A 24,953-nucleotide genomic window follows, 5' to 3' on the forward strand; every position below is an offset into this window, starting at 1 on the left:
CATGGGTGGAAATTCACCCAACAGAGAAGTCAGACCTTGAGCATGAAGAGAAGTGCATTTATGGATGCTTAATTTCCTGTGATCATTAAACACACTGTTATAGACTGAATGTTTGTGTCCCCCAAATTCATATGTTGAAGCCCTAACCCCCAAGTATGTCTGTATTTGGAGAAGTGATCTCTAGGAAAGTAATTAAGGTTAAATGAGGTCATAAGAGTGGGCCTTGATCTGATAGGATTAGAGTCCTTATAAAAAAGAGACACTGGAGAGTTTGCTTGCTTTCTCTCTGAACACATGCACTGAAGAAAGGCCATGTGAGCACACAGCAAGAAGGCAGCTGTCTGCAAGCCAAGGAAGAGAGTCTGCGCCAGAAACTGAATTGGCTGGAACTTTGATCTTGGCCCTCTAGCCTTCAGAGCTGACGTAATAAATTTCTTTTGTTTAAGTCATTAGTCTATGGTATCTTGTTCTGACAATCCCAGCAGACTAAGACACATACTCTCTGTGATTTCAGTCCTTTGAAATATGTTGAGACCTAGATAATAGCTAAAGAGTCACTGATAAATCCAGAAGGATAGTAAGGGACTGTTTCCAGAGAGTAACTGTTACAGTCAGGTTAGAAGGAAGCATAGGTCTAAGATAAGAATTTTATTAATGAATATTGATGGCAATAATTTATTTCTTTATTGACAGTCATTTTCTCTTCACAGGAATGTGAATTGGACCCTTGTTGTGAAGGAAGTACTTGTAAACTTAAATCATCTGCTGAATGTGCATATGGCGACTGTTGTCAAGACTGTTGGGTAGGGAATTCCTCCGTATTTGGAAAAAATAGAAAAAGGAAAAATATGCATATATCAAAATTGGTTTTCTCTGATCTGTAAGAGAGCACTATTTTTATTACATGATTACATGAAAAGTTTTATGACACTTGTTTGCAGTTTTGTGTCATGTTCTTTTATGACAAATGGTCTAGAGAGAATTTTTTTCTTAAGTAAAAACATTTTTTTTTCTGATTTAAGAGTGATCTATGTTTTTCATTAAAAATTCAACAATAGAAAGTAGACACTGAAAGACCCTCTATCATTTTACCCTCTTCAGGTAGCCATTGTTTGATAATTTGTTGTTAGTCACTTTTTCCTATGTAAATGTGAGTATGAGTGTGTGTGTAGGTGTGTGTCTGTGTGAAAGTGTGTAAACATGGGTATACATATTTTTACTATGTACTTTTTTCAGTAAGATACCATGGATTTTCTTCCATTCATGTAGTTCTACAAGGTTATATAGTTAGTATTCCTTTGTATGGCTGTACCATAATTTCTTTATCTGGTCTACTAATGATGGACATTTAGATAGCTTCCAATATTTGCTTATAAGTGGAATTGTTGGGACAGAGTATGCATATGAAAATTTTTGACACGCATTTTATATACCTTCTACAAATGTGCCAGTCTGTAATTGCCAGTCTAATCAATACACTGATTACCGTACAGTGTACAGTATAGATTACATCCGCACTATTTTTGTTTCCTCATACTAACATTGGTTGCTAGCCAGTGTTACAATCCAGGTTAGTTTGATAGTTGTAAAGTGCTTTTATATCTTAGTTTAATTTGCATTTCTTTTGGTTATCAATGAGGCTATGCTTTTTCATTTTCCATGTTTCATGACTTTTATGAATAGCCTATTACGGGCCTTTGTTCATTTTTCTATTGGGTTGTTTAATCTTTTGTTTTTGTTAGAACTTTTTATAGATATAAATATTGTGGTTTCCAATTTGATTAATTTGTGGGAATTTTCCTGATATTCCTTTTCAATTTCAATCCCATTACCCTAGTTCCTTCCAGGAGGTACTTTGTGCCGAGGAAAAACCAATGAATGTGATGTTCCAGAATATTGCAACGGTTCTTCTCAGTTCTGTCAGCCAGATGTTTTTATTCAGAATGGATACCCTTGCCAGAATAACAGAGCCTATTGTTACAATGGCATGTGCCAATATTATGATGCTCAGTGTCAAGTCATCTTTGGCTCAAGTAAGATATGTTATTTATATTGATTGCTGTGACTTTATTTTTTTGTTTTAGTTTTTGTTAAAAATGGAAAGCAAACGTTATTGCTAAAATTGAAATTCTCCCGTTTCCTCTCTCCTATCATGTTCCCCTCTTTCCTTCTCTGTAGGCAATCATGGTCATTAATTTGATGTGTCCAAGTTCAGTTGGTGATTTTTGTTTTTATCATACTTTCTCACCTCTCTATCCTGTGTATATTAACATTATGTGTATACATATATATACACAGTATTGTATTCTAGCTTTAATAAATTCATGTAAATAGTATGGGGACATACATATGGGTCTTCTGTTTTCATTGTTCACTCAAAATGTTTTTGCAATCCATCTGTATTGCTATATTTAGATCACAGAGCATTAGAGTATTCTATTATATAAATGGAATCCATTCTTTTCCTAGTAGTATTTAATATATTTTTTATTGTGTCTCTTTTTAACTATTTCATTTTTATCAAAGTTATACATACAGTAGATTAAAGAGCCAAATCATTCACAAGATTTTATGAAAAAGTAAAGTGTGCCTCCCCATAATAGCCCCATCCCTTAAGGCAACCATTTCTACCTTTTCTTGCTGATTTCTAGCCGATTACTTTGTTACTTACTTGCTCCAGGTCTTTAGATAATTTCTTGGTAATGCTACTTTTGGATTTTTCCATTCTAGTTATTAACTGTTAATTTTTCACTGTAGAGGATGAGAATTTAATGTCTTACCTTCTCTTCTCTCAACACTTGTCAACTCTCATCCTACTCATGCTCATTTTTCATTCTCCATCCTCTTAATATGGATTAATTATAATTTTAGGTAGAACAGTGTTGACTGTTGTGATTTATAACAAACCAAAAAAAATTGGTCTTTGTCCAGTTCCTGGCATGAGCTCCTAAAACCCTTGGAATTTCCCAAGTGATGAGAGCTGTAAAAGTGTCTTTTGTTATGTCAATGAAGTGACTTTTGGAAAGTCCCTCAGTGACATAAGGATGGGGCTGGTTGCCAGGGAACTAACCCTGTGATTAGCGGTTGGAACTTTCAGTTCCCCCACCTCTGGGACTGGAGATTGCCGTACTCACAAGTGGCCAGTGATTTAATCAATCATGTCTATGTAATGAAGCCTCCATGAAAACCCCAAAGGACAGGGTTTGGAGAGCTTCTGGCTTGGTGAACAAGTGGAGATGCAGGGAGTGTCACACTTGGCGGGGCCTGGAACCTCCAGGCCCCTTTCTCTATATCTTGCGTATGCATCTCTTCCATCTGGCTGTTCCTGAGTTATATTCTTTGATAATACACCAGTAATCTAGTGAGTAAAATGTTTCTCTGAGTTCTGTGAGCCACTCTAGCAAATTAATCAAACCCAAGGAAGGGGTGGGTCATGGGAACCTTGATCAGATAGGGTCGGAGGAGAGAAGACTAAGCATGAAATGGGACTTCCTTTATGTTAATCAGGTCATGGGACACAGTGGTAGAGATCTGTGAACTTCTGATATATTTTGCAGGAATGGACAGGTTATTGCAGACCAAAAAAGTACTTACAGATAGGCATTTTAGAGAAGCAAATGCTATTATTTAGCAAGTATATTATCTTTGTAGAGGTCTGCAAAAAAGTCTAGGACGATCGAAGGAAGAACATTATTGGGGGGGGCTTGTTATTAATTTAGTCACTTTTTCCTGATATAAATGTGAGTGTGAGCATGTGCTTTGCTAGAGTTACTGCCATGTGACGTTTATCCTGTGCAAGTATTCTGCATCCATTTTCAGATTACTTGATCCTCCACTTCTTTTTTCTTCCAACTCCTTTCACCTCATATCCATTTTCTTGTAAACTGAACAACGTAGTATCAGGTGTGTAAGACAGACACATGAATTTCCATTATTAGATAGAATGTACTGCCATTTTGGCTTCAAAATATTTACAAATAAAATATTTTTAGGAATATGTAATTAAGTGGAAAAATCAAACATTAAGTGGTACATATATAAAATATAAGAAAACAAGAATGGATTGATACTTTATTAGCTGTCATGGCTATTTGTCAATGTAATTAATACCTAAATTAAGCATCCATATATGGTAAGTTAAAAAAAATAATACCTGGAAGTGTTTTCACCAACCCTCCCAGCCTGATCTAACCAGGGGTGCAGTAGACCTGTGTTTGAGAGCAGTGAGAATTAATATGCTGAAAGTGCTACCATACTGTGCATGGTTTTTAATTTCATCATGGTTAATATAAATTTATTTATTTATTTCTGGCTGCGTTGGGTCTTTGTTGCTGCGTGCGGGCTTTCTCTAGTTGCAGCGAGCGGGTGCTACTCTTCACTGCGTGTGTAGACTTCTCCTTGTGGTGGCTTCTCTTGTTGTGGAGCACGGGCTCTAGGCACTTGGGCTTCAGTAGTTGTGGCTCGCGGGCTCAGTAGTTGTGGCTCGTGGGCTTAGTTGCTCCGCAGCATGTGGGATCTTCCCGGACCAGGGCTTGAACCCATGTCCCCTGCATTGGCAGGCGGATTCTTAACCACTGCACCACCAGCGAAGTCCCATCATGGTTAATAATTTCATCTTGTTTAATGACACTTCTTTGAGGACTTGAGTGCTTGAGTCCAGGCTAACTTTTAAGTACCATCTAAGCTTTATTTTCACATTTTGTTGTCAATTATAAAATGTGGAACAAAATGTTTTATATGTAGGCCCTGAAACCTTTTCAGAGGTGTTGAGGCAGTTTATCCAGGCGTATGGACTGTCGTAGGGAATACTTTTATTTCTGAATTAAATTGCCATAACTTAAAAATATTTTTTTTTAAAATTTTAATCTTATTGGGGTATAGTTGATTTACAATGTTGTATTAGTTTCAGGTGTACAAAAAAAATTTTTTTTGCTGTTCCAGAAGCCAAGGCTGCTCCAAGGGATTGTTTCATTGATGTGAATTCCAAAGGTGACAGATTTGGCAATTGTGGTTTCTCTGGCAATGAATACAAGAAGTGTGCCACTGGGTAAGTGGAGGCAAGAGTGTAAAAGAATATGAAAGGTTGTAAGATCAGCCATCTTTAGCATCTTTTACAGCTCCTTGTGACTGCCGACTTTTCTCCCCCTTAAACATCTAACTTTTCAAATTTAACAATTTTGTAAAACATGACTTCAGAGAGATTCTGAATAGGAAGGGTAAAATTATTCATACCTTTTGACATTACCTGTCTAAAATATAATGATTTTTAGAATGTTACTTTTGTTTATCCTGTTCTACAATAAGAAGCCCAAATAAACACTCTTCTCCCTCTTCCTTTCATTAAAAGATTATGCTGCTAAATCCATACGTAGAGGTATCTGCAGAATTAATTCTGGACTTTATCATTTTCTTCTGGCTCTATATAATTTGAAAGTGACAAATTAAAAGCCTTTTTTGTTTCTATAACATTTGCACATCGTAAAAAAATTAAAATTATTACAAAAATATAAACAAAAGTTATCCATAATCTGTCTGTATGTATTCAGTAATTTCAGTGTATGTCTTCCTTTTTTTTGTTGTTTCTGTGCACTATACATACACACACTAACATTTTGTATAGTTGGAATTATTCTATAATACTGTGCTTCTCTTCTACTCACTTCACCTCCTACTCTGCCAATTAAGCTAAGCAACTGAGGTAAAACAATGCTTACTAAGAAGAAATAACAACCGTGACCTCCGTGTTCCAAAATCCAACAGACATCTTTAGGTCTTCATGCTTCTGGACCTTTCGGTAGCATTCAACTCTGTTGACCATTTTCTCCTTGAAGAAACCCCTTTCCTTGGCTTTTGTGTAGAATATTCTTCTAGTATTTTTTTTTCTGTTTCCAGATGCTCCTTTAATGTATTTATTTGTAGGCTCATCTTTCTCTACTGAGCCATTAAATGTGAAATACTTCAGCTCTACTGGTCCACATGTCGTCCTCTGCCACAGGGCCTTGGCACGTGCTGTTCCTTCTGCCTGACATGCTCTCCTCTCTCGGCCATTTTAAGTACAACTTCTCTGAGAAAGACTTCCTCAACTTCCTTAACAGGGTCAGATGTCCCTCTTATAGATGTTCTTAATGCTGTGTGCTTTTATTTTTTTTAACGTTAGCCAAATTATGTTGTTCTAATTCTTTACAAATTAGTTATCCACATAAAGTATACTTCACAGAATATTTAGAATATACCTTTCTTGATATATAAAACAGAGTAGGTTGAAGGAAGTTAGAAAAACAAGAAAGTATTTCAAAAGAGGGTATGAACATAACTGTTTTGACTACCTTGTATAGTCTCAAAACTAGTTGTAGATATAAGTTCTCTTGCATTTATATAGCACTCTTTTTCTGGGGAAGTCAAACTATTATTCTTAATAAATTTTTAGTATATTTAAATTGCACGGGAAGGTTTTATGTCCAAACCATTGCTTTAGCAAGAATAATCACTTAAAAGTGATACTGCCTTAGAAAAGATATTGGGTCGGCCAAAAAGTTTGTTCGGTTTTAAGTACAAATAAAAGACACATTTTAAATTTTCACGAAGAACTTTATTGAACAACATATTCACTGACAGAATGAACTTTTTGTCCAATCCAATAGGTAGTGTAATAGGTAATTTTCCAGATAAAGGGAAGGTCAGATACAAAACCAGTTATAGGCACAGCATTTTTAAGATTCTTTTATGGTGTTTAGAAAAGACCAAGGAGGGCTCTGTCCTGCACTTGGAGGAATTGGACCCATCTTGGCTAACATGATTAGGCTAAATCAAAATGAGAAAAGTAGCAATTTGAAAGTTGAAGGAAGGATGAACTGGTTAAAAAGTTGTATGTTTCTCTTTCATTGAATTTGATGTGTTGTATTTTCCTTATTGTTCAGTTCATAATATTTTCTAAGTTATACTGTGATTTCTCCTTTGACTCATGTGTTATTAAAAGTATATTGCTAATTTCCAAATATTTGGGAATATTCTGGTTATCCGTTTTTGATTTCTAGTTTAATTCCATTGAGAACATACTCTCTATGATTTCAGTTCTTTTCAATTTATTGAGATGTGAATTAGTGTCCAGCATATAGTCTATTTTGGTGAATGTTCCATGTTCAATTAAAAAGAAAAGTGTATCTTGCAGTTGTTGGATATATTATTCCATAAATGTCAAGTTAATTAATGGTCTTGTTCAGATCTTGTATATTTTGGGTGTGTGTGTGTTTATCTGTTTACCCTTCAGTTTCTGAGACAGGTGTGTTAAAATCCCCAGCTGTGATTATGACGTTGTCTATTTCTCCTTTTAGTTCTATAAATTTTTGCTGTATGTGTTTTGAAGTGTGTTCTTCAGTGCTTATGTTATTAGGTGCATACACATTTAGGATTGTTATGTCTTCTGGAGAACTGATCCTTTCATTACTACCAAATTTAATACTTCAGATTTTTTTTTTGTAGTATTTGTCTCATAAGACATCTCATTTGTTTAAGTGACCATCTGGTTACCACCCTTGTCACTACACTGTAAAGTCCATTCTGTGTTTAACATAGTGCCTGGCACATTGTCATAGTAAGTGCCTATTAACTGTTTGTTGAACGAATGGAGGAACAGATGATATATCTAATGGGTGGAATTAGTGTGACTAATTGAATGAGCTGAGCTAGACCTTGGGATAAGTGGATTGATGCAGACCTGGAAGGGGCTTGCTACATATGCCTTATCCTTGTCTTTAGCCTGGTCCCGTTTCCATATTTTTATGAATATCTTGATGAAAATATAGCAACTACATTTACAAAACTTAAATTACTGGGTAGCTGATTTGAAAAGCATTTTATAATAGTAATATAAGAATAATGTAATATAGTCATTAGGAATACACATTTGAAGTTAGACTCTGGGTTTGAATACTGCTTTAACCACTTAAGATCTCTGAGACTTTGGACACGTTACTTCGCTTACATACTTCATTTTTCTCTTCTGTAAAATGGAAATAATAATGGTACCTATTTCTAAGTATTGTTTTAAAGACTGAATGAGTTGGTGGATGTTAATACTAAGAAGAGTACCCGGTTCATTGTAGGACTTATCATCATCATCATCACACTCTTTATAATCATCCCCATCATAGAAAATGCATAAAATCTAGAAAAGTCTCAAGACACTGGTCACATATGGTCCTGTCATCCAGAGATACTCTGTTAAAGTTTTATTGTTATTTCCTTCTCATGTGTATTCATAAGCATATAAATATGTATCATACACATATATACACACACGTATGTGTACTCAGAGACCCATATCTGTGTGTATAAACAAAATTGCATAGTATGATTTATACTGTTGTATAAGTTGATGTGTTTACTCTCCACTCTATTAAGGGCATTTATAGGATATACCCAGCTTCTTTTAACCATTTCCTTATGTTAGAAATGTATGTTTTTTCCAGTAATTTGTTTTTTTAAACAAGGCTGTGATAAATACAATTTAAGTATTTATGTCTCTGATTGTTTCTTTAGTAGATTTTTCTCAAAAGAAAATGGAAGATAGTTTTAAAGGCTCTTCATAGATGCTTCTAAATTGACCTTCAAAACGTTTGACTGATTTATACTTCCACTACCCCCTCATCAATGTCAGAGTATTGTCTTAAGAAATACGTTTCCAATTTGTTACATCAAATAGATATTTCATTCTTGCTTTGAATGAATTTGTAAATACTTATTTAATTTCTTGTTGTTGTTTTTCAAAAATGTTTAAAGGGATATAGAGAAAATGTGGTTTCCACTCTTACTCTCTTTCTCCCTCTTCCCACCCTGCTCTTCAGGTGTGTCTTTGAGCTTTTTGTCTGCCTCTCCAGGGTTTCTTATGCACATATACACTCCTACTCCCCACCAACTCCCACCCCCTGCTGTGCACATTGTCTTGTTCCATTTCACCAAAAGAGCTGGCCTCTCTTGCAGAACAAGATGGTGTCGTCCTTTTAAACTATTTGTTTATTTACATTTTTTATATTTTTATACAATTTTAAGGGTTCCTTTCCATTTACGTTTCTTACAGAATATTGGCTATATTCCCCATGTTGTATTGTACAAATACATCCTTGAGCCATTCTTTTTTTTTTTTTTTTGCGGTACGCGGCCCTCTCACTGTTGTGGCCTCTCCCGTTGCGCAGCACAGGCTCCGGACGCGCAGGCTCAGCGGCCATGGCTCCCGGGCGCAGCCGCTCTGCGGCATGTGGGATCCTCCCGGACCGAGGCACGAACCCGCGTCCCCTGCATCGGCAGGCGGACTCTCAACCACTGCGCCACCAGGGAAGCCCCCTTGAGCCATTCTTAACATTCAATAGTTTGTTAAACTTTTTAAATGAAAAGTTTTAAATACACAGAGGAGTAGAAAGAATAGTATGATGAACACCCATATATCCTAGATTAAAACACTGTTAATATTTTATCATATTTACCTTGTCTAGATTTTGCTGAACCATTTTTAAGTAAATTATCAGCATTATGTTGCATCACTCCTAAATTCTTGAGCATTCATCTCCAACATATAAGCCCGTTCTCAATACTGTTATCATACCTAACAAAATTCAGAGTTTCCTAATGTAATGTAATCCCTGGTCAGTATTCACATTTCTCCAATTGTCCATGTCCTCAAATTGTCTTTCATAGCTGTTTTTTTTTTCCCACATCAGGACTCAAACAAGGTTCACACATTGCATTTAGTTGTCATGTCACTTAAGGCACTTTAAAAAAAAATAATAATTAATTTTATTTTTGGCTGCATTGGGTCTTCGTTGCTGCGAGCGGGCTTTCTCTAGTTGCGGCGAGCCGGGGCTACTCTTCGTTGTGGTGCGCGGGCTTCTCATTGCGGTGGCTTCTCTTGTTGCAGAGCACGGGCTCTAGGCACGCGGGCTTCAGTAGTTGTGGCTCGCGGGCTCTAGAGCGCAGGCTCAGTAGTTGTGGTGCACCAACTTAGTTGCTCCGCGGCATGTGGGATCTTGCTGGACCAGGGCTCAAATCTGTGTTCCCTGCGTTGGCAGGCAGATTCTTAACCACTGTGCCACCAGGGAAGCCCCACTTAAGTCACTTTTAATCTAAAATATTCTTCTTCAGTTTATTTATTTTTTTCTTTTCAATGACAGTGACCTGAGGAAATGACTGGGCCAGTGGTCTTTTAGGGTGGCCCACGTTCTGGATTTGTTTGGTAGTTCCTTCTCAACGTTGCTTAACTTGCGTCTTTATTCCCTGAATTTTCTATACATCAGAAGTTAAACCTAAAGTCTTAATTAGATTCAGGTTAAACATTTTGAATACTTTGTAAGTATTTGACTACTTTGTAAGTGGTAGATGATGTCAAGGAGGCACATAATTCTGGATTGTCTTATTATTACTGTTACTAAGTGGCAGTGACCAGATCTTGCTCTTGTAAAGTTAGGTCTTTCCCACTGCAACTATCAAGTAATATGTGGAGTGATGATTTTGTACCGTATAAATATCCAGTTTCCCACCAGTGTTTCACCTCATGGTTTAAGCGTGCATTGATGATCCTTGCCTGAAGCAGTTATTCTGTTGGTGCTTGCAATATAATTTTTATTACTATAACAATGAGCATCTCTTAGCTTTGTAGGCTGTTTGCATGTCTTACTTTGTGAATTGCCTATTTGCATCTTTGCTAATTTTTTTCTGTTGAAGTGACTATCCTTTTAATGATTTGTGACAGTTTTCTTTTAATATGTTAAGAGTATTTTCCTTTTACTTCTTAATATGTCAGTAAGACAATACATGAGACATTAAGTATATCATAGCAGCATGAATTTTGGTAGGTTCCAGTAGATGCTAACTGAGATCTGCTTTCTTCTATGCTTTGTTTTAGAGGTTTTCATATCTAATTTCAACTAATTATGTGAGATAGGCATCATTATTTAGGTCTTGTTTTTCAGATGAAGAAACTGAACTTAAGAAAGTTTAAGCACTTTACTCAGGTTACCTCGTGAATAAATGGTGACATAAGAATAAATGTAAAGATGGGACAAAATAACTAACTCTTAAGTGAAGGATGGAAGGAAGAGGAGGCTTAATAGCAGCATGTGCAAAAAGTAAATAGGGGTGTTAGCTGAGAATAAATTCAAGGACGTCAATAATGTAATGTAGTTACCATAAGAGCTACTGTCGTCCTGGGCTTCATAGAAGTACAGTATCTAGAATAAAGGAAATGCCAGTTCATCTTGTTCTTTGCTTGTCAGGCTGTAACTGAAACTTCATATTTTACTCTGAGCACTGTGCTTCAAGAGGGAGTGAGACAAACTAGAACATATTTAGAGGGGAGCTTCCTTGTTGCATGAGAAATGATTGTAGACTATTGTCCTGTGAAGTAAGTAATTAGGACCTATGTGATAATTGTCCTAAAAAGCTGCCGTGTGGAGGAAAGAAAAGACATTATCTGTGTGGTCTCATGTTGAAGATCTGGGACCAATGAGGAAAAGTTATAGGGAGAAAGATTTTAACTCAAGAAGTAAAAGATATGGGCTTCCCTGGTGGCGCAGTGGTTGAGAATCTGCCTGCCAATGCAGGGGACACAGGTTCGAGCCCTGGTCTGGGAGGATCCCACATGCCGCGGAGCAACTAGGCCCGTGAGCCACAACTACTGAGCCTGCGCGTCTGGAGCCTGTGCTCCGCAACAAGAGAGGCCGCGATAGTGAGAGGCCCGCGCACCGCGATGAAGAGTGGCCCCCGCTTGCCACAACTAGAGAAAGCCCACGCACAGAAACGAAGACCCAACACAGCAAAAATAAATAAATTAAAAAAAGAAAAAAGAAGTAAAAGATATGATAGCTGGTATGAGAATATTTAGGAGGTGATGAATTAGAGGAATTGGAAAACAATATCCTATAATGACTTGGCAGTGATAGCATAGGGGAGATTTAAGAATAGGGTAGGTGCTTGGATCAAAAGACAATCAATTAGGACTTCCCTCATGGCACAGTGGTTAAGAATCCGCCTGCTAATGCAGGGGACACGGGTTTGAGCCCTGGTCCGGGAAGATCTCACATGCCGCAGAGCAACTAAGCCCGTGCGCCACAACTACTGAGCCCGCGTGCCACAACTACTGAAGCCGTGCGCCTAGAGCCCGTGCTCCGCAACAAGAGAAGCCACCGCAGTGAGAAGCCCTTGCACTGCAACGAAGAGTAGCCCCCGCTTGCCACACCTAGAGAAAGCCTGCATGCAACAACGAAGACCCAACGCAGCCAAAAAAAAAAAAAAAGACAAAGACAATCAATTTAATAGGAAATTTCAATACAGCATCATAAGAGTTGATGTTAGGGATACTTATTGTACCCTGAAAGGCTATAGGAAGGACATTTAACTTACACAGCCTTGTAATAGGAATTGTAGTCAGGGAAGTCTTCATAGCGTTGTTACTGAATTAGTGAATTGAATTAGTGAATTAATGAGTTAATGAATTGAGTCTTTAAGTAAGAGTGAGCCAAGTGAAGAAAGGTGGAGTCCTGTCATACTTATTTAACATTACAAAATCTAGGTTTCTCTTTACTATAACTCTGTAAGAAGACACAATTGAATTTTGGTATAGTTCTATTATTTTCTGTGTAAAAGCATTTATAAAATTATATCACATTTAAAAACAACTTTATTAGTTAGACTTTTTTGAGCCCTAGGCAGGTAGTGAAGAGAGATTATTACGTGTCAGCATCCACACCCCCTGGTACCCTACTAATTTGCATCTTTGCGTCCACTTACCTCTTCTCTGCCATATTTAAAGAGAGCTACTTTGATCTCTGTTTCTCTCACACACTTTTTCTGTTGAGATTCCCTTTAGCTAAACAGCAATAAACTCCCTGCCTATATACAAAAAATATATAATTTTTCTTTTGTATCTACACTGGATGCATTGTAGTTTGCATTATTTATCTTTCCAGGAATGCTTTGTGTGGAAAGCTTCAATGTGAGAATGTACAAGAAATGCCTGTATTTGGAATTGTGCCTGCTATTATTCAGACTCCTGGGAGAGGCACCAAATGTTGGGGTGTGGATTTCCAGCTTGGGTCAGATGTTCCCGATCCTGGCATGGTGAATGAAGGCACCAGATGTGGCGTTGGAAAGGTAATCATAATGTTTTCTAAAACAAAGTAAAATTTTAAAAATTAAAAAAATCATTATATAAAGCTAGTGGTTCTTTTCTGGGTATAAAAGAAATCTCTGTTTATTGTAGAGATTTGGGAAAATAGAAAGCTACCAAGAACAAAAATAAGAACAGCTATACCTCCTGATGATTTATAGCCATATAATGCTTTCTTTTTTAAAAAAAATTTTTATTGCAGTATAGTTGATTTACAATGCTGTGTTAGTTTCATATAATGCTTTTTTTAACTTCAGAAATGATCAGTTTTCATCATGGCCACTGGATCTGCTTAGATTAGAGTATTCATTATCTGCATCTCATTGGATAATTTCCACAATTTCATTAAAGAAACTTCTGCATCCATTAAAAAAGAAACAACTATAATTCTATTATCCCGATTTCTTCATTGGGGTCATATATTATAACCTGTGTTTTCTATGTTGTAATATACTGGGCATATCCCCCCCTCCCCATCAATGTGCTGTAATTTATTAGCCAGGCTGCTATTACTGGGATTTCCAGGATTGTGTGTGTGTGTGTGTGTGTATGCATGTATGTGTGCATGCATCCGTGTCTTTATACTAGAAATGTCATAGCGCTTGTCCTGCCCATGCATCCTGCTACCCTGGCCACAGCTGTTTTGATCCAGCGTTAGCCAAGAGTTAGCTGCTGACTTACTACCAGCGGTCCTGGATGAGAGGAGCTAGGCCTAATTCCTTTTTTGGGGGGGAATATATAAGTAAAGAAAGGTAGTTAAGAGTAGCGCTGAAACTACGAATTCTTTGAGAGATAGCATGATGTAGGAGGAGGGCTAGAAGGGTTATGGTGAGCTTCAGCTATGTACAAGAGACAGAGGGAGCAGGATTGTTGAACAAGTTGAAGAAACCAACTCATAGGAGAATAGAGGAGGGGAGAGCGAACACAATCAATTGATTATGTGGGACACATGAAAAAGACAGAGGGACCTGCAAGTTACCTCAGTTTCTACCAAGTTTTCAGTTCCAATTCTGTTGCCCCTCACTTCTTACCAAAAAGACCCTGGTATTCTTGTGCCTGCCCTTGCCACGCCATAAACTCAACTGCTGCAGTTACTATAAATAATGCTGAGGTAAATGGCTTTCTAAAAAATTTCACAAAATCCTGATTATTTTCTGAGGTTAAATTACTATAAGGGGGTGTGTACTTTTAAGGTTTTAGATATAGTTTTGCCAAATTTCTCTTTAGAAAAGTATTTATTAGTTTATCTTCCAAGCAGTTTTCAATAATAAATGTTTTAACTCTATATCCTAGTCAGGATTAGGTGCTATTGTTTTTAAACTTTCATTTGGTAATTTTCTTTTTACTCTTTCTCGATTATTAGTGATGTTGAATTTTTTTGTCTCCATATATTTATTCCTTCTTTTGTGATTTGCTTGTCGATGTTATTTGTTCATTTAAAAATTGATGTGTTTTTCTTATTGATTTTAAAGAACTTTAACTTATGTCATATAAGATGTAATACGTGTAATATATTTGCCCAGTTATTACTTGCCTCTTCCTTTTGTTTTTAGCATTTTTTGCCATGTTTACATTTTTATGTAAACAAATCTATTATTCCTTTCCTTTATGGTTTCCAACTTTACTTACATGTTTTACAAGACTTTCTTAGTATAGTATCAGAGCATTATTTTCTAGTAGATTTTTAATTTTTTTTAATACTTAACTCTTTAATCCAGGGGAATATGGAGTGTATAGTATGAGGTTGGCATTCTTCTTTTTTTCCTTTTTCATTTTATTCATTCAGAGGTGATGACTATATGCTGATTTCTAATGTTACATTTTTTCAGAATGGTTTGTTATTTGCCATCACCTCAATTATAATCTCTCTTTTAATCTGAAATCTTATTTAAATTACTTATTAAATTTTCACATATACTTGGGCTTGATTTCTGCTTTTTCTCTTAATGTCCACTGATTGGTCTGATACTCATGTGTCAGTATTACCTTCTTTTAGTTTTTGTCAGTTTTATAATATATTTTTATTATCTGGTCATACAAATGCCCCCTCATTCTTTTTTCATAGTTTTCTTGGCTATTAATATTCATTTATTATTCCAGATGAACTTGAGATCATTTTGTCAAGGTGCAAAAAAAAGTTTTTAAATAAAAGCGCATTGGAATTTTGGTTGGGATCAAATCAAATTTATAAATTTGTAATGGGGAAAAGTGACATCTTTACATTATTCAGTCTTCCCATAGAAGAACATGGTATGTCTCTCGATTTTTTGGGGGGGGTCTTATTTTAAAGATTTAATTATAAAGTTCCTTTTTATTTTTTGTTAGTTTTATTCCTAGGTATTTTATATTTTTATTGTTATTATGAATAGCCTCTTATTATGTTTTCTAATTTGTTATGTTACATTTTCTAATTGGTGTTTATGGATGAGAGAAACTGTTTTGTTTATATTTTTACTGGCTATTATTGATGTTCAGAAAAATATATTCACTTGTATATATTTATTTTGTTACCAGCCATATACTTAGTGTCACATATTTTTATTGTTGATTGTATTAAAATTTTCTAGGTAAACAATCATCTGTAAATGATAGAAAGTTGATTTCCTTTCTGATACTTACAATTTGGATTTATTTTCTTGTGTAATTGCAATGATAGAGCTTTCAGGATAATTTTAAATAATAATGATAATAGTGTACTTCTTTGTCTTCTCCCTAACTTGACTGGGAATGCATCTAGCCTTCCAAGGTTATATATGATTTTGTCTATTGGCTTGGGGTAGGTAGTATTTTTCATTTAATGGAGAATTGTTTTAGTTGTGATTAATAAGAATAAAAGAACAAATAGATTAAAAATTTTATAAGTAGTTTTTTCAACAGCTATTTTAATAATCACTATATCTTTTCCTTTGACTTATTAATGTGCTGGGTTATACTGATAAATTCCTCAACATTGAATTGTCTTTACATTCCGGGAGCAAATACTGGTAATGTAGATTTATTCCTGGATTCTGTGTGCTGGTGAATATACTTTTATATTTCTGAAGCTGTATACTTAGGCTTTTTTAATTTATGAAATTTTACTCTGTGGATTATAGTCAGTACTCTTAAATCTCACAAAAACTCAGCTAAAACTGAATTAAAGTATAGCAGGAAATTTACTGATTCAAACCACAGAATCAAATAAAGAGCTTTGGAACCCAGAATCTGAGATAATGTCCCTGTAGTTCTTTTCCTGTATCTTCCATTTCTTCTTCTCCCTTGTTGATCCCCTCTCCGCCCACCCCCACCAAGCCCAGCTTTATTGAGATACAATCAATATGTAACATTGTGTAAGTTTAAGGTACACAATGTGATGATTTGATACACATATATATTGTGAAATAATTACTGCAATAAGGTTAATTAACACATCTGTCACCTCACATAAATAGAACTTTTTTTTGTGGTGAGAACATTTAAGATTTATTCTCTTATTACCAACTTTCAAGTATATAATACAGTATTGTTCACTATAATCACCATGCTGAATATTAGATCCTCAGGACTTGTTCATCTTATAACTGGAAGTTTGTACCCTTTGACCAGTGACTCCCCATTTCTCCCCTTCCCTGGCCCCTGGCAACCACCCTTCCACTCTCTGTTTCTGAGTTCAGCTTTTTAAAAGATTCCACATATAAGTGAGATCATATGGTATTTTTCTTTCTCTATCAGACTTATTTCTCTTAGTCTGAATCCCCTGAAGGTCCATCCATGTCGTTGCAAATGGCAGGATTGGTTGTTCGGGAATGTGTTGTTTAATTTCCATATTTTTGTGAATTTTCCAGTTTTCTTTCTGTTACTGATTTCTAATTATACCACTGTGGTCAAGATAGAGACCAGATGGGATTTCATTCTTCTTAAGTCTTGCTCTGTGGCCCAGCATATGATTTATCTTGTGGAATGGATACATACAGGATACCAAATATGTATTCTGCTGCTGTTGCATGGAATGTTCTGTCTATGTCTTTTGGTCCATTTTGGTCTGTAGTGTTCTTCAGGTCTGTTTCCTTATTACATTTCTGTCTGGATCATCCATCCAATATTAAAACTGAAGTCCCCTATACTATTATTATATTGTTGTCTATTTCTCCCTTTAGTCCTGTTATTTGCATTAAATATTAGATGCTCCAATGTAGGGTGTATATATACTTATAATTGTTATATCCTCTTGATGAATTGACCCCTTTATCACTATGCAATGACCTTTGTCTCTTGTGATTGATTTTGACTGAAAGTCTATTATATGTGATATAAGTGTAGCTACTTCTGCTCTCTTTTGGTTACCATTTGCATAGAATACCATTTTCCATCTCTTTACTTTCAACCTATGTATGTCCTTAAAGCTAAAGTGAGTCTCTTGTTGGCAACATATTGTTAGATCTTGATTTTTTAATCCATTCAACCACTTTGTGTCTTTTGATATGGGAATTTAGTTCATTTATGTTTAAAGTATTTAATTATTGATAGGTAAAGACCTAGTGCCTGTCAGTTTGTTAAGTGTTTGTTGACTGTTTTTTAGTTCTTTTGCCCCTCTCTGTCTTCTTTTGTGATTAATTTTTTTGTAGTGCATGTTTTAATTCCTTTCTCTTTATCTTTTGTGTTTAAGTTTTTTCCCTTTGTGGTTACCATGAGGCTTACATAAAATATTTTATAGCTATAACAGTCTATTTTAAGCTGATAACAACTTACCTTCAATTATATACACAGCTCTACACTTTTACTTCTCCTTTCCTTGTATTTTATGCTATTGATATCATACTTTACATCTTTTTATATTGTGCATCCATTAACAAATTATTGTACCTATAGTTATTTTTTTCATCATTTTTTCTTCCATTTTTATTGAGATATAATTGACGTACAGCACTGTATATGTTTAGGGTGTACAGCATAATGGTTTGACTTACATACATCATAAAATGATTATCACAGTAAGTTTAGTGAACATCCATCATCTCATATAGATACAAAATTAAAGAAATACTTTCTTCTTGTGGTGAGAACTCTTAGGATTTACTCTTGTAACAACTTTCATATGTAACACACAGCAGTGTTCATTACATTAATCGTGTTGTACATTCATTCCTAGTTACTTACTTATCTTATAACTAGAATTTGTACCTTTTGACCCCTTTCATCCAGTTCTCTCTCCCCCGAACCCCACCTCTGGTAACCACAAATCTGATCTCTTTTTCTATGAGTTTGTCTGTTTGTGTTTTGAAGTATAGTTGACCTACAAAACTATGTTAGTTCCTAGCGCACAACAGGGTGATGCAGTATTTTCAATTGTTACGAAATTATCAGCATGATAGCTCTGGTTACCGTCACCATACAAATATATTATGTTATTATTGACTATATTCCCCTTGCTGTACATTTCATTCCCATGCCTCATTTGGAGTTTGTGTCTCTTAATTTCCCTCACGTATTTCACTCATTCCCCCACCTTCTTCCCCTCTGGCAACCACCTATTTGTTCTCTTTATCAGTGACTCTGTTTCTACTTTGTTATGTTTGTTCATTTGTTTTGGTTTTTAGATTACACATATAAGTAAAATCATATGGTATTTGTCTTTCTCTGTCTGAGTTATTCCACTTCGCATAATACCCTCTGGGTCCATCCGCGTTGTTGCAACATTCTTACTATGGCTGAGTAATATTTCATTGTATGCATGTGTATGTGTGCGCGTGTGTGCATATGAACATAGGGGTGCATATATCTTTTTAAATTAGTGTTTTTGTTTTATTTGTAAAACTACCCAGAAGTGAAACTTCTGGGTCATATAATAGTTCTATTTTTAATTTTTTGAGGGACCTCCATATTGTTTTCCATAGCAGCTGCACCAATTTATATTCTCACCAACAGTGACCAGGAGTTCCTTTTTCTCCACATCCTTGGCAACACTTGTCATTTATTGTCTTTTCGATAATAGCTATTCTGACAGGTGTGAGGTAATATCTCATTGTGGTTTTGATTTGCCCGTTTCCCTGATGATTAGTGATGTTGAGCATCTTTTTATGTGATGCCTGTTGGCCATCTGAATGTCTTCTTTGGAAAAATGTCTATTCAGATTCTCTTCTCATTTTTAAATCAGGTGGTTTGTTTTTTGGATGTTGAGTTATACGAGTTTTGTGTGTGTGTGTGTGTGTGTGTGTGTGTGTGTGTATTTTGGATAATTTACCCCTTATCAGATATATCATTTGCAAATATCTCTCCCATTCAGTAGATGACCTTTTCATTTTGTTGATGGTTTCCTTTGCTATGCAAAAGCTTTTTAGTTTGCTGTAGTTCCATTTGTTTTCCTTCCCTGAGGAGACATATCCAAAACAACATTATTCCTTTAGTTATTTTTGATTTTTTTTTAAAACTTTTATACTCGACATAAAGTGATTTACACACCATCATTACAGTATTAGAATATTCTGATTTTGACTATATATTTATCTTTACCAATGAGTTTTATAGTTTTTTATGTTTTCATATTGTTACTTAGTGTCCTTTCATTTCAACTTGAAGAAGTCTCTTTATCATTTCTTGTAAGGCAGGTCTAGTGGTGATGAAATCCCCTAGCTTTGTTTGTCTGGGAATGTCTTTAACTTTGCATTTCAGAAGGACAGGTTAGTACTTGTGGTTGGCAATTTTTTTCACTCAGTACATTGAATATATCATCTCAATCTCTCTTGGCTTGCAAGGTTTCTTTAGAAAAATCCACTGATAGCCATACTGGGCTGCTGGTGGATTTCCCTAATATGGGATGAGTCATTTTTCTCTTGCTACTTTTAAAATTCTCTCCTTGTCTTTAACTTTTAACATTTTGATTATTGATTATAATGTGTCTCAGAGCAATCTTCTTTGGGTTGACCTTGCTTGGGGTCCTGTGAGCTTCCTGTACCTGAATGTCCATATTCTCCCAAGGTTTCAGAAGTTTTTTGCTATTAATTCTTTTTTTTTTTTTTTTTTAATTTTTGGCTGCATTGGGTCTTCGTTGCTGTGTGCAGGCTTTCTCTAGTTGCGGCGAGTGGGGGCTACTCTTCATTGCAGTGTGCGGGCTTCTCATTGCGGTGGCTTGCTGTGGAGCATGGGCTCTAGGCACGCGGGCTTCAATAGTTGTGGCTCATGGGCTCAGTAGTTGTGGCTCATGGGCTCTAGAGTGCAGGCTCAGTAGTTGTGGCTCACGGGCTCTAGAGTGCAAACTCAGTAGTTGTGGCACACGGGCTTAGTTTTTTCGCAGCATGTGGGATCTTCCCGGACCAGGGACTGAACCTGCGTCCCCTGCATTGGCAGGCGGATTCTTAATCCCTGCACCACCAGGAAGTCCCTGCTATTAATTCTTTAAATTTTCTTTCTGCCCCTTTCTTCCTTCTCTTTCTGGGACTCCCATGATGCGAATGTTTGTTTCCTTGATGGTGTCCCGTAATTCACATTGGCTTTCTTCACTCTTTTTTATTCTTTTTTTCTTTTTGTTTCTCTAATGGGCTAATTTCAAGTGATCTGTCTTTGAGTTCACTGATTCTTTCTCCTGGGTGATTAAGTTGGTTGTTGAAGCTCTCTGCTGAATTTTTCATTTCTGTCATTGTATTCTTCTGTAGGGTTTCTTTTTGGTTACTTTTACTGGTTCCTATTTCTTTATTAAACTTCTCATTATGTTCATTCATTGTTTTCCTGATTTTGCTGGGTTGGCTACCTGTGTTCTCTCACATTTCATTCAGTTCCTTAATGATGATTATTTTGAGTTCTTTATCAGGCAAACTATAGATCTTCATTCTTTGGGGTCATTTATTGGAACTTTATTAGTTTCTTTTGGTGTTGTCATATTTGCTTGATTCTTCCATGTAACCTTGCACTGGTGCCTGTGCATTTGAAGGAGCACCAGTCTTTACAGACTGGTTTCAGCTGGTAAACACCTCCTGTCTGTTCTGTGTGCTGATGGGATTACCTCTGGGATCTCAGTCTGCCTGGTTTGGAGCTGGTTACAAAGCTGTTTCTGGATGTGCAGCAGGGCCTGCAGTTGGTGAACTTTTTATCACAGACTTGGTAGGGCATGGGTGCTAACTGGTCCCTGGGTGGACTGAACTTCCTCCAGTACCTTTTTCAGGAGGTGGCCCCAGGACAGGGGTCTGCCTCAGGGTCCACAGTTGGGTCCTTAAACAGAAGGTCTATTACCAGTTGCATAGATGGGTGGGGCTCTCATCAGGTACCTAAGAGGGCTGCTGTCTGTTCATTAATTGGGTCCCTGGATGGGCAGGACTACCCCAGGACTGTGACTGAGATTGGCTGGAATGAAATCCCAGAGCTGTTTCAGATTCCACAGCCAAAACTGAAGTCTGTAGGCCTAGTTCTTGAGGCATGGATGTGCATATCCCCAGCCAGGTCCTTGGACGTGCTGGGCTGCTTCCTGACTGTGGCTTGAGGGTCTGGAGCTGAGTGTGGCACCAGTTCAGTTCTCATTAGGCACAAACATGAGTATCTCCTTTCTAGTGTCTCTTCATATAAGGGCACTAATCCCATTGGACCAAGGCTTCACCATCATGACTTCAACAAACCTTAATTACACATCTTCAGATACGATCACATGTGGATTAGGGCCTCAACATATGAATTTTGAGGGGAACACAATCACTGAGTCTGTAACAGACAGCCACTAGAATGGAGTTTAGTTAATTGAAGTTGGATAATCATTCCTGCCTCATTGCCCACGTAGCTTTTGCTGTTGAGTCATGCATTGTACTCGGTGTGCTAAAGGCTGGTTTACCTCAATATTGGTACATTTCAGTTGTTTTGGGTTGCTTATTCTTGGTTTGGGCATAAGGAAAAAATATTGGTCAGGGTTCTCCAGAGAAACAGAACCAAAAGGGCGTGTGTGTGTGTGTGTGTGTGTGTGTGTGTGTGTGTGTTTATATATATAAGGCTTTTTATGAGGAATTAGCTTACACAATTATGGAAGATAAGAAATCCCAAGATCTCAGTGGGCAAGTTGGAGACCCAGAAGAGCTGATGGTGCAGTTCCAGTTCAAAGGCTAGCGGGTTTGAGTCCCAGAAAGAGTTATGATTCGGTTTGAGTCCAGAGGCAGGAAAAAACCAATGCCCACCTAGAGGGCAGGCAGGTAGGAGAAATTCTCTCTTATTTGGAGGAGGGTCAGCCTTTTAATTTTATTCAGGCCATTAACTGATTGGACGAGACCAACATACGGACAATCTGCTTTACTCATGTGATCAACTTATGTATTAAGCACATCCAAAAACATCCCACAGAAACATCTAGAATAATATTAGATCAAATATCTAGGCACTCTGTGGCCCAGTCAAGTTGATACATGAAATTAACCATCACAGGTCCACACCTTGTCAGCTTGGTGTCCATATGCATCTCCTTAAACCATACATAATCTCCAAGACAAAAACAATCTTCAAAACAATCTTGAAGACAATAGCACAGTCATAATTCTGCCTAACATGGTAGAAAAACTGTGTACAACCATTGTATCCTGCTTACAACCGAAAATGCACTACTTTGAAGAGGAGATAAAGTCTTTGGCCATTGTTTACTTTTCTTAATATCCTGTAACTTAAATCCTGTGATGTAAAGTTAACAATACTTAAAGTCAATACATTGTGAGTTACCTAAGGGACTAAGAGAGAGAAGAAAAAGATATTTGATACACATATACACACAAGCATATCATAACAAAATAAGGAGGAAATACTCATGATAATTACAGTTTTTGTTTCTGTAATATAGTTATAGCTGCTATTTTTAACTACCTTCTTCCCTACTAATTCTGTATTCTCTTTGCCTTCAGCAAGGACCTCAGCCAATTATGGTTCTTTACTTGGCAGGATGCCCTAAACCTTCATTCCTGAAGGCTCTGGGCTCTTAGTAGTCCTGCCAGGATTGGGTTGTTGTAGTTTTCTATTGGTCTTTATCACAGCGTATGATAATATTAAGAAATGCCCTAAGGGATCTCCTGTATTCCAGACATCCTCTTCCTTGCTACCGTTGTGGAGTAGCAGTCCAATTTCCCCTTGGGAGTCAGGATCAGTCACCCCAGCCTACAGTAACTCCCTTCTTTGTTTATTCAGAGGCATGAACTTAACTGGAAGTCTTAACTTCCAGTTCAGTGGCGTCACTGTTGTGTCTCCTGATGGAAGCATAACTCCCTCTAGAGCTAAGACTTCTAGGCCAACAGAGCATAAGGTCCTGGGAGCAGTAAGCAAACATTTTGCTAGTGGGTCACAAGGAGAAATAGTAAATGGTGCCACTGCACTTCCACCCCTTCAGTCCTGGACCCATGGCTCCTGGCGCCCTCTGTCTCATATAGGTGGACACATAAAAGTAATCATCACAGTCAGTTATTACAAGTTATGAAGTTCAGAGTGAAAATGTGAATTGGAAAAAACATCTGTAAAAGATGGTGGATTGTAATATTCATTTATCCTGTTTGCCTTGCCAATATCTCTCAAAATATAAAGAAACAAATTAGGGAATAGATTCCAAAGTTTGAAGTATATGAGATTTCATGAGTAGATAAAAACTTCAACACGTTTTGAAACTGAAAGAGGAGACAAAGTATTGATAGTTTGACTGAGTAGTGGGACCTACAACTTACAGTGCAGACTGATAGGGTGTGAACAAAGAGCCTGTATCTTGGTCTGGCAGAACCCTAAACAGATTGGTGATTTGGAAACAGTGGTTATAGCTGAGAGGGGTTGGTGGAGGGAGGCATGGTATTGAAAATGGACTTAAATTTATTCTGCCAATGGAGAGGCTAGCTCTTCTGTCTGTCTGCTTCTCCTATCTTGTCAACAAAGCATCAGCAACCAGTTGCCTGTTCCCCTGGGAACAGGTTGGAGATGAGAAGATAAGATTTTTGATATTATTTGGTCATCCTCCTAGGAGATATCTGTCTCCCTGTCCTAACCTTAGTATACTGTTCTCCTTCATGCATGTATAACTGGACTATAGATGGATTGTTACATAAACTTGGACAATTCTATGAGGAAGCTGAACAAAAAGACTGAAACAGAAAAATGAGAGAGAAGATAAAAGCCTGCAAGGATCAACTAAAGATTTTAAAATCCAACTAATTTAAATCTCTAATTTAGAGAAAGAAAACAGTGAAACGAACTTGTGTCAGAGTACTTGTGAGGAATAGCTTCCAGAGACAAACCCCTGGCCCCCCCAAAACAAACAAAGGTCACATATAAAGGGATGAGATTGAGAATTGAAATCTGGAAACCAAGGGAGCAACACATTCATGTTTCCGAAAGATTCTCAACCTAGAATTCTATACACAGCCAAAGTAGCAATGAAGTGAGAGAGCACAATAAAAACATTTTAAGACAATGTATCGTTTCAAATTTTCTTTTCAGAAAATTTATCTTTATTTATCCTGTCTTAGGAAATCATCTAACACAATGTTCTAACAAATGAGGAAGTACACCAAAAAGAGAATTATAGTCTAGGATACAGAAGAACGTCAAAGAGAAATTCTAAAACTGCAGCTATGTACCAGGTCAGTAGAGAAATCAATTTAGATTGGAGCAAGTGGACCCTGCAGGGAGGTTTCTAGAGAAAGAGGGAACTTGAAAGAGGAAAGGACATGAGAACTTTCTTTTTTTTTTCTGTGAAGAGATTGAATACTGATATGACAAAGGCCAGTTGTATAAGAAGAAAGACAAGTATTAGCTGTAGTAAAAACAAAAGCTATATAAGAAGGAAAATACACTCTTAGTAACTCGCTTTGAAATCAACAGTGTT

At 36.7% G+C, this 24,953-nt stretch overlaps 1 protein-coding gene across 2 annotated transcripts in view; it reads left to right on the forward strand.

Annotated features, from left to right (window-relative positions):
• The window catches only part of ADAM9 (ADAM metallopeptidase domain 9), a 103,063-nt gene that overhangs the window by 57,774 nt on the left and 20,336 nt on the right, over window positions 1-24,953 (forward strand). For both annotated transcript variants that reach the window (XM_082680467.1, XM_082680466.1), the window contains exons 13-16: window positions 711-803; window positions 1,838-2,033; window positions 4,942-5,047; window positions 12,957-13,140. In XM_082680467.1, the coding sequence (XP_082536593.1) occupies window positions 711-803; window positions 1,838-2,033; window positions 4,942-5,047; window positions 12,957-13,140 (579 nt within the window). The remainder of the gene's footprint in view (window positions 1-710; window positions 804-1,837; window positions 2,034-4,941; window positions 5,048-12,956; window positions 13,141-24,953) is intronic.

This window comes from Grampus griseus (genome assembly GCF_964374135.1).
Source record: "Grampus griseus genome assembly, chromosome: 21".
NCBI classification, from domain to species: Eukaryota; Metazoa; Chordata; class Mammalia; order Artiodactyla; family Delphinidae; genus Grampus; species Grampus griseus.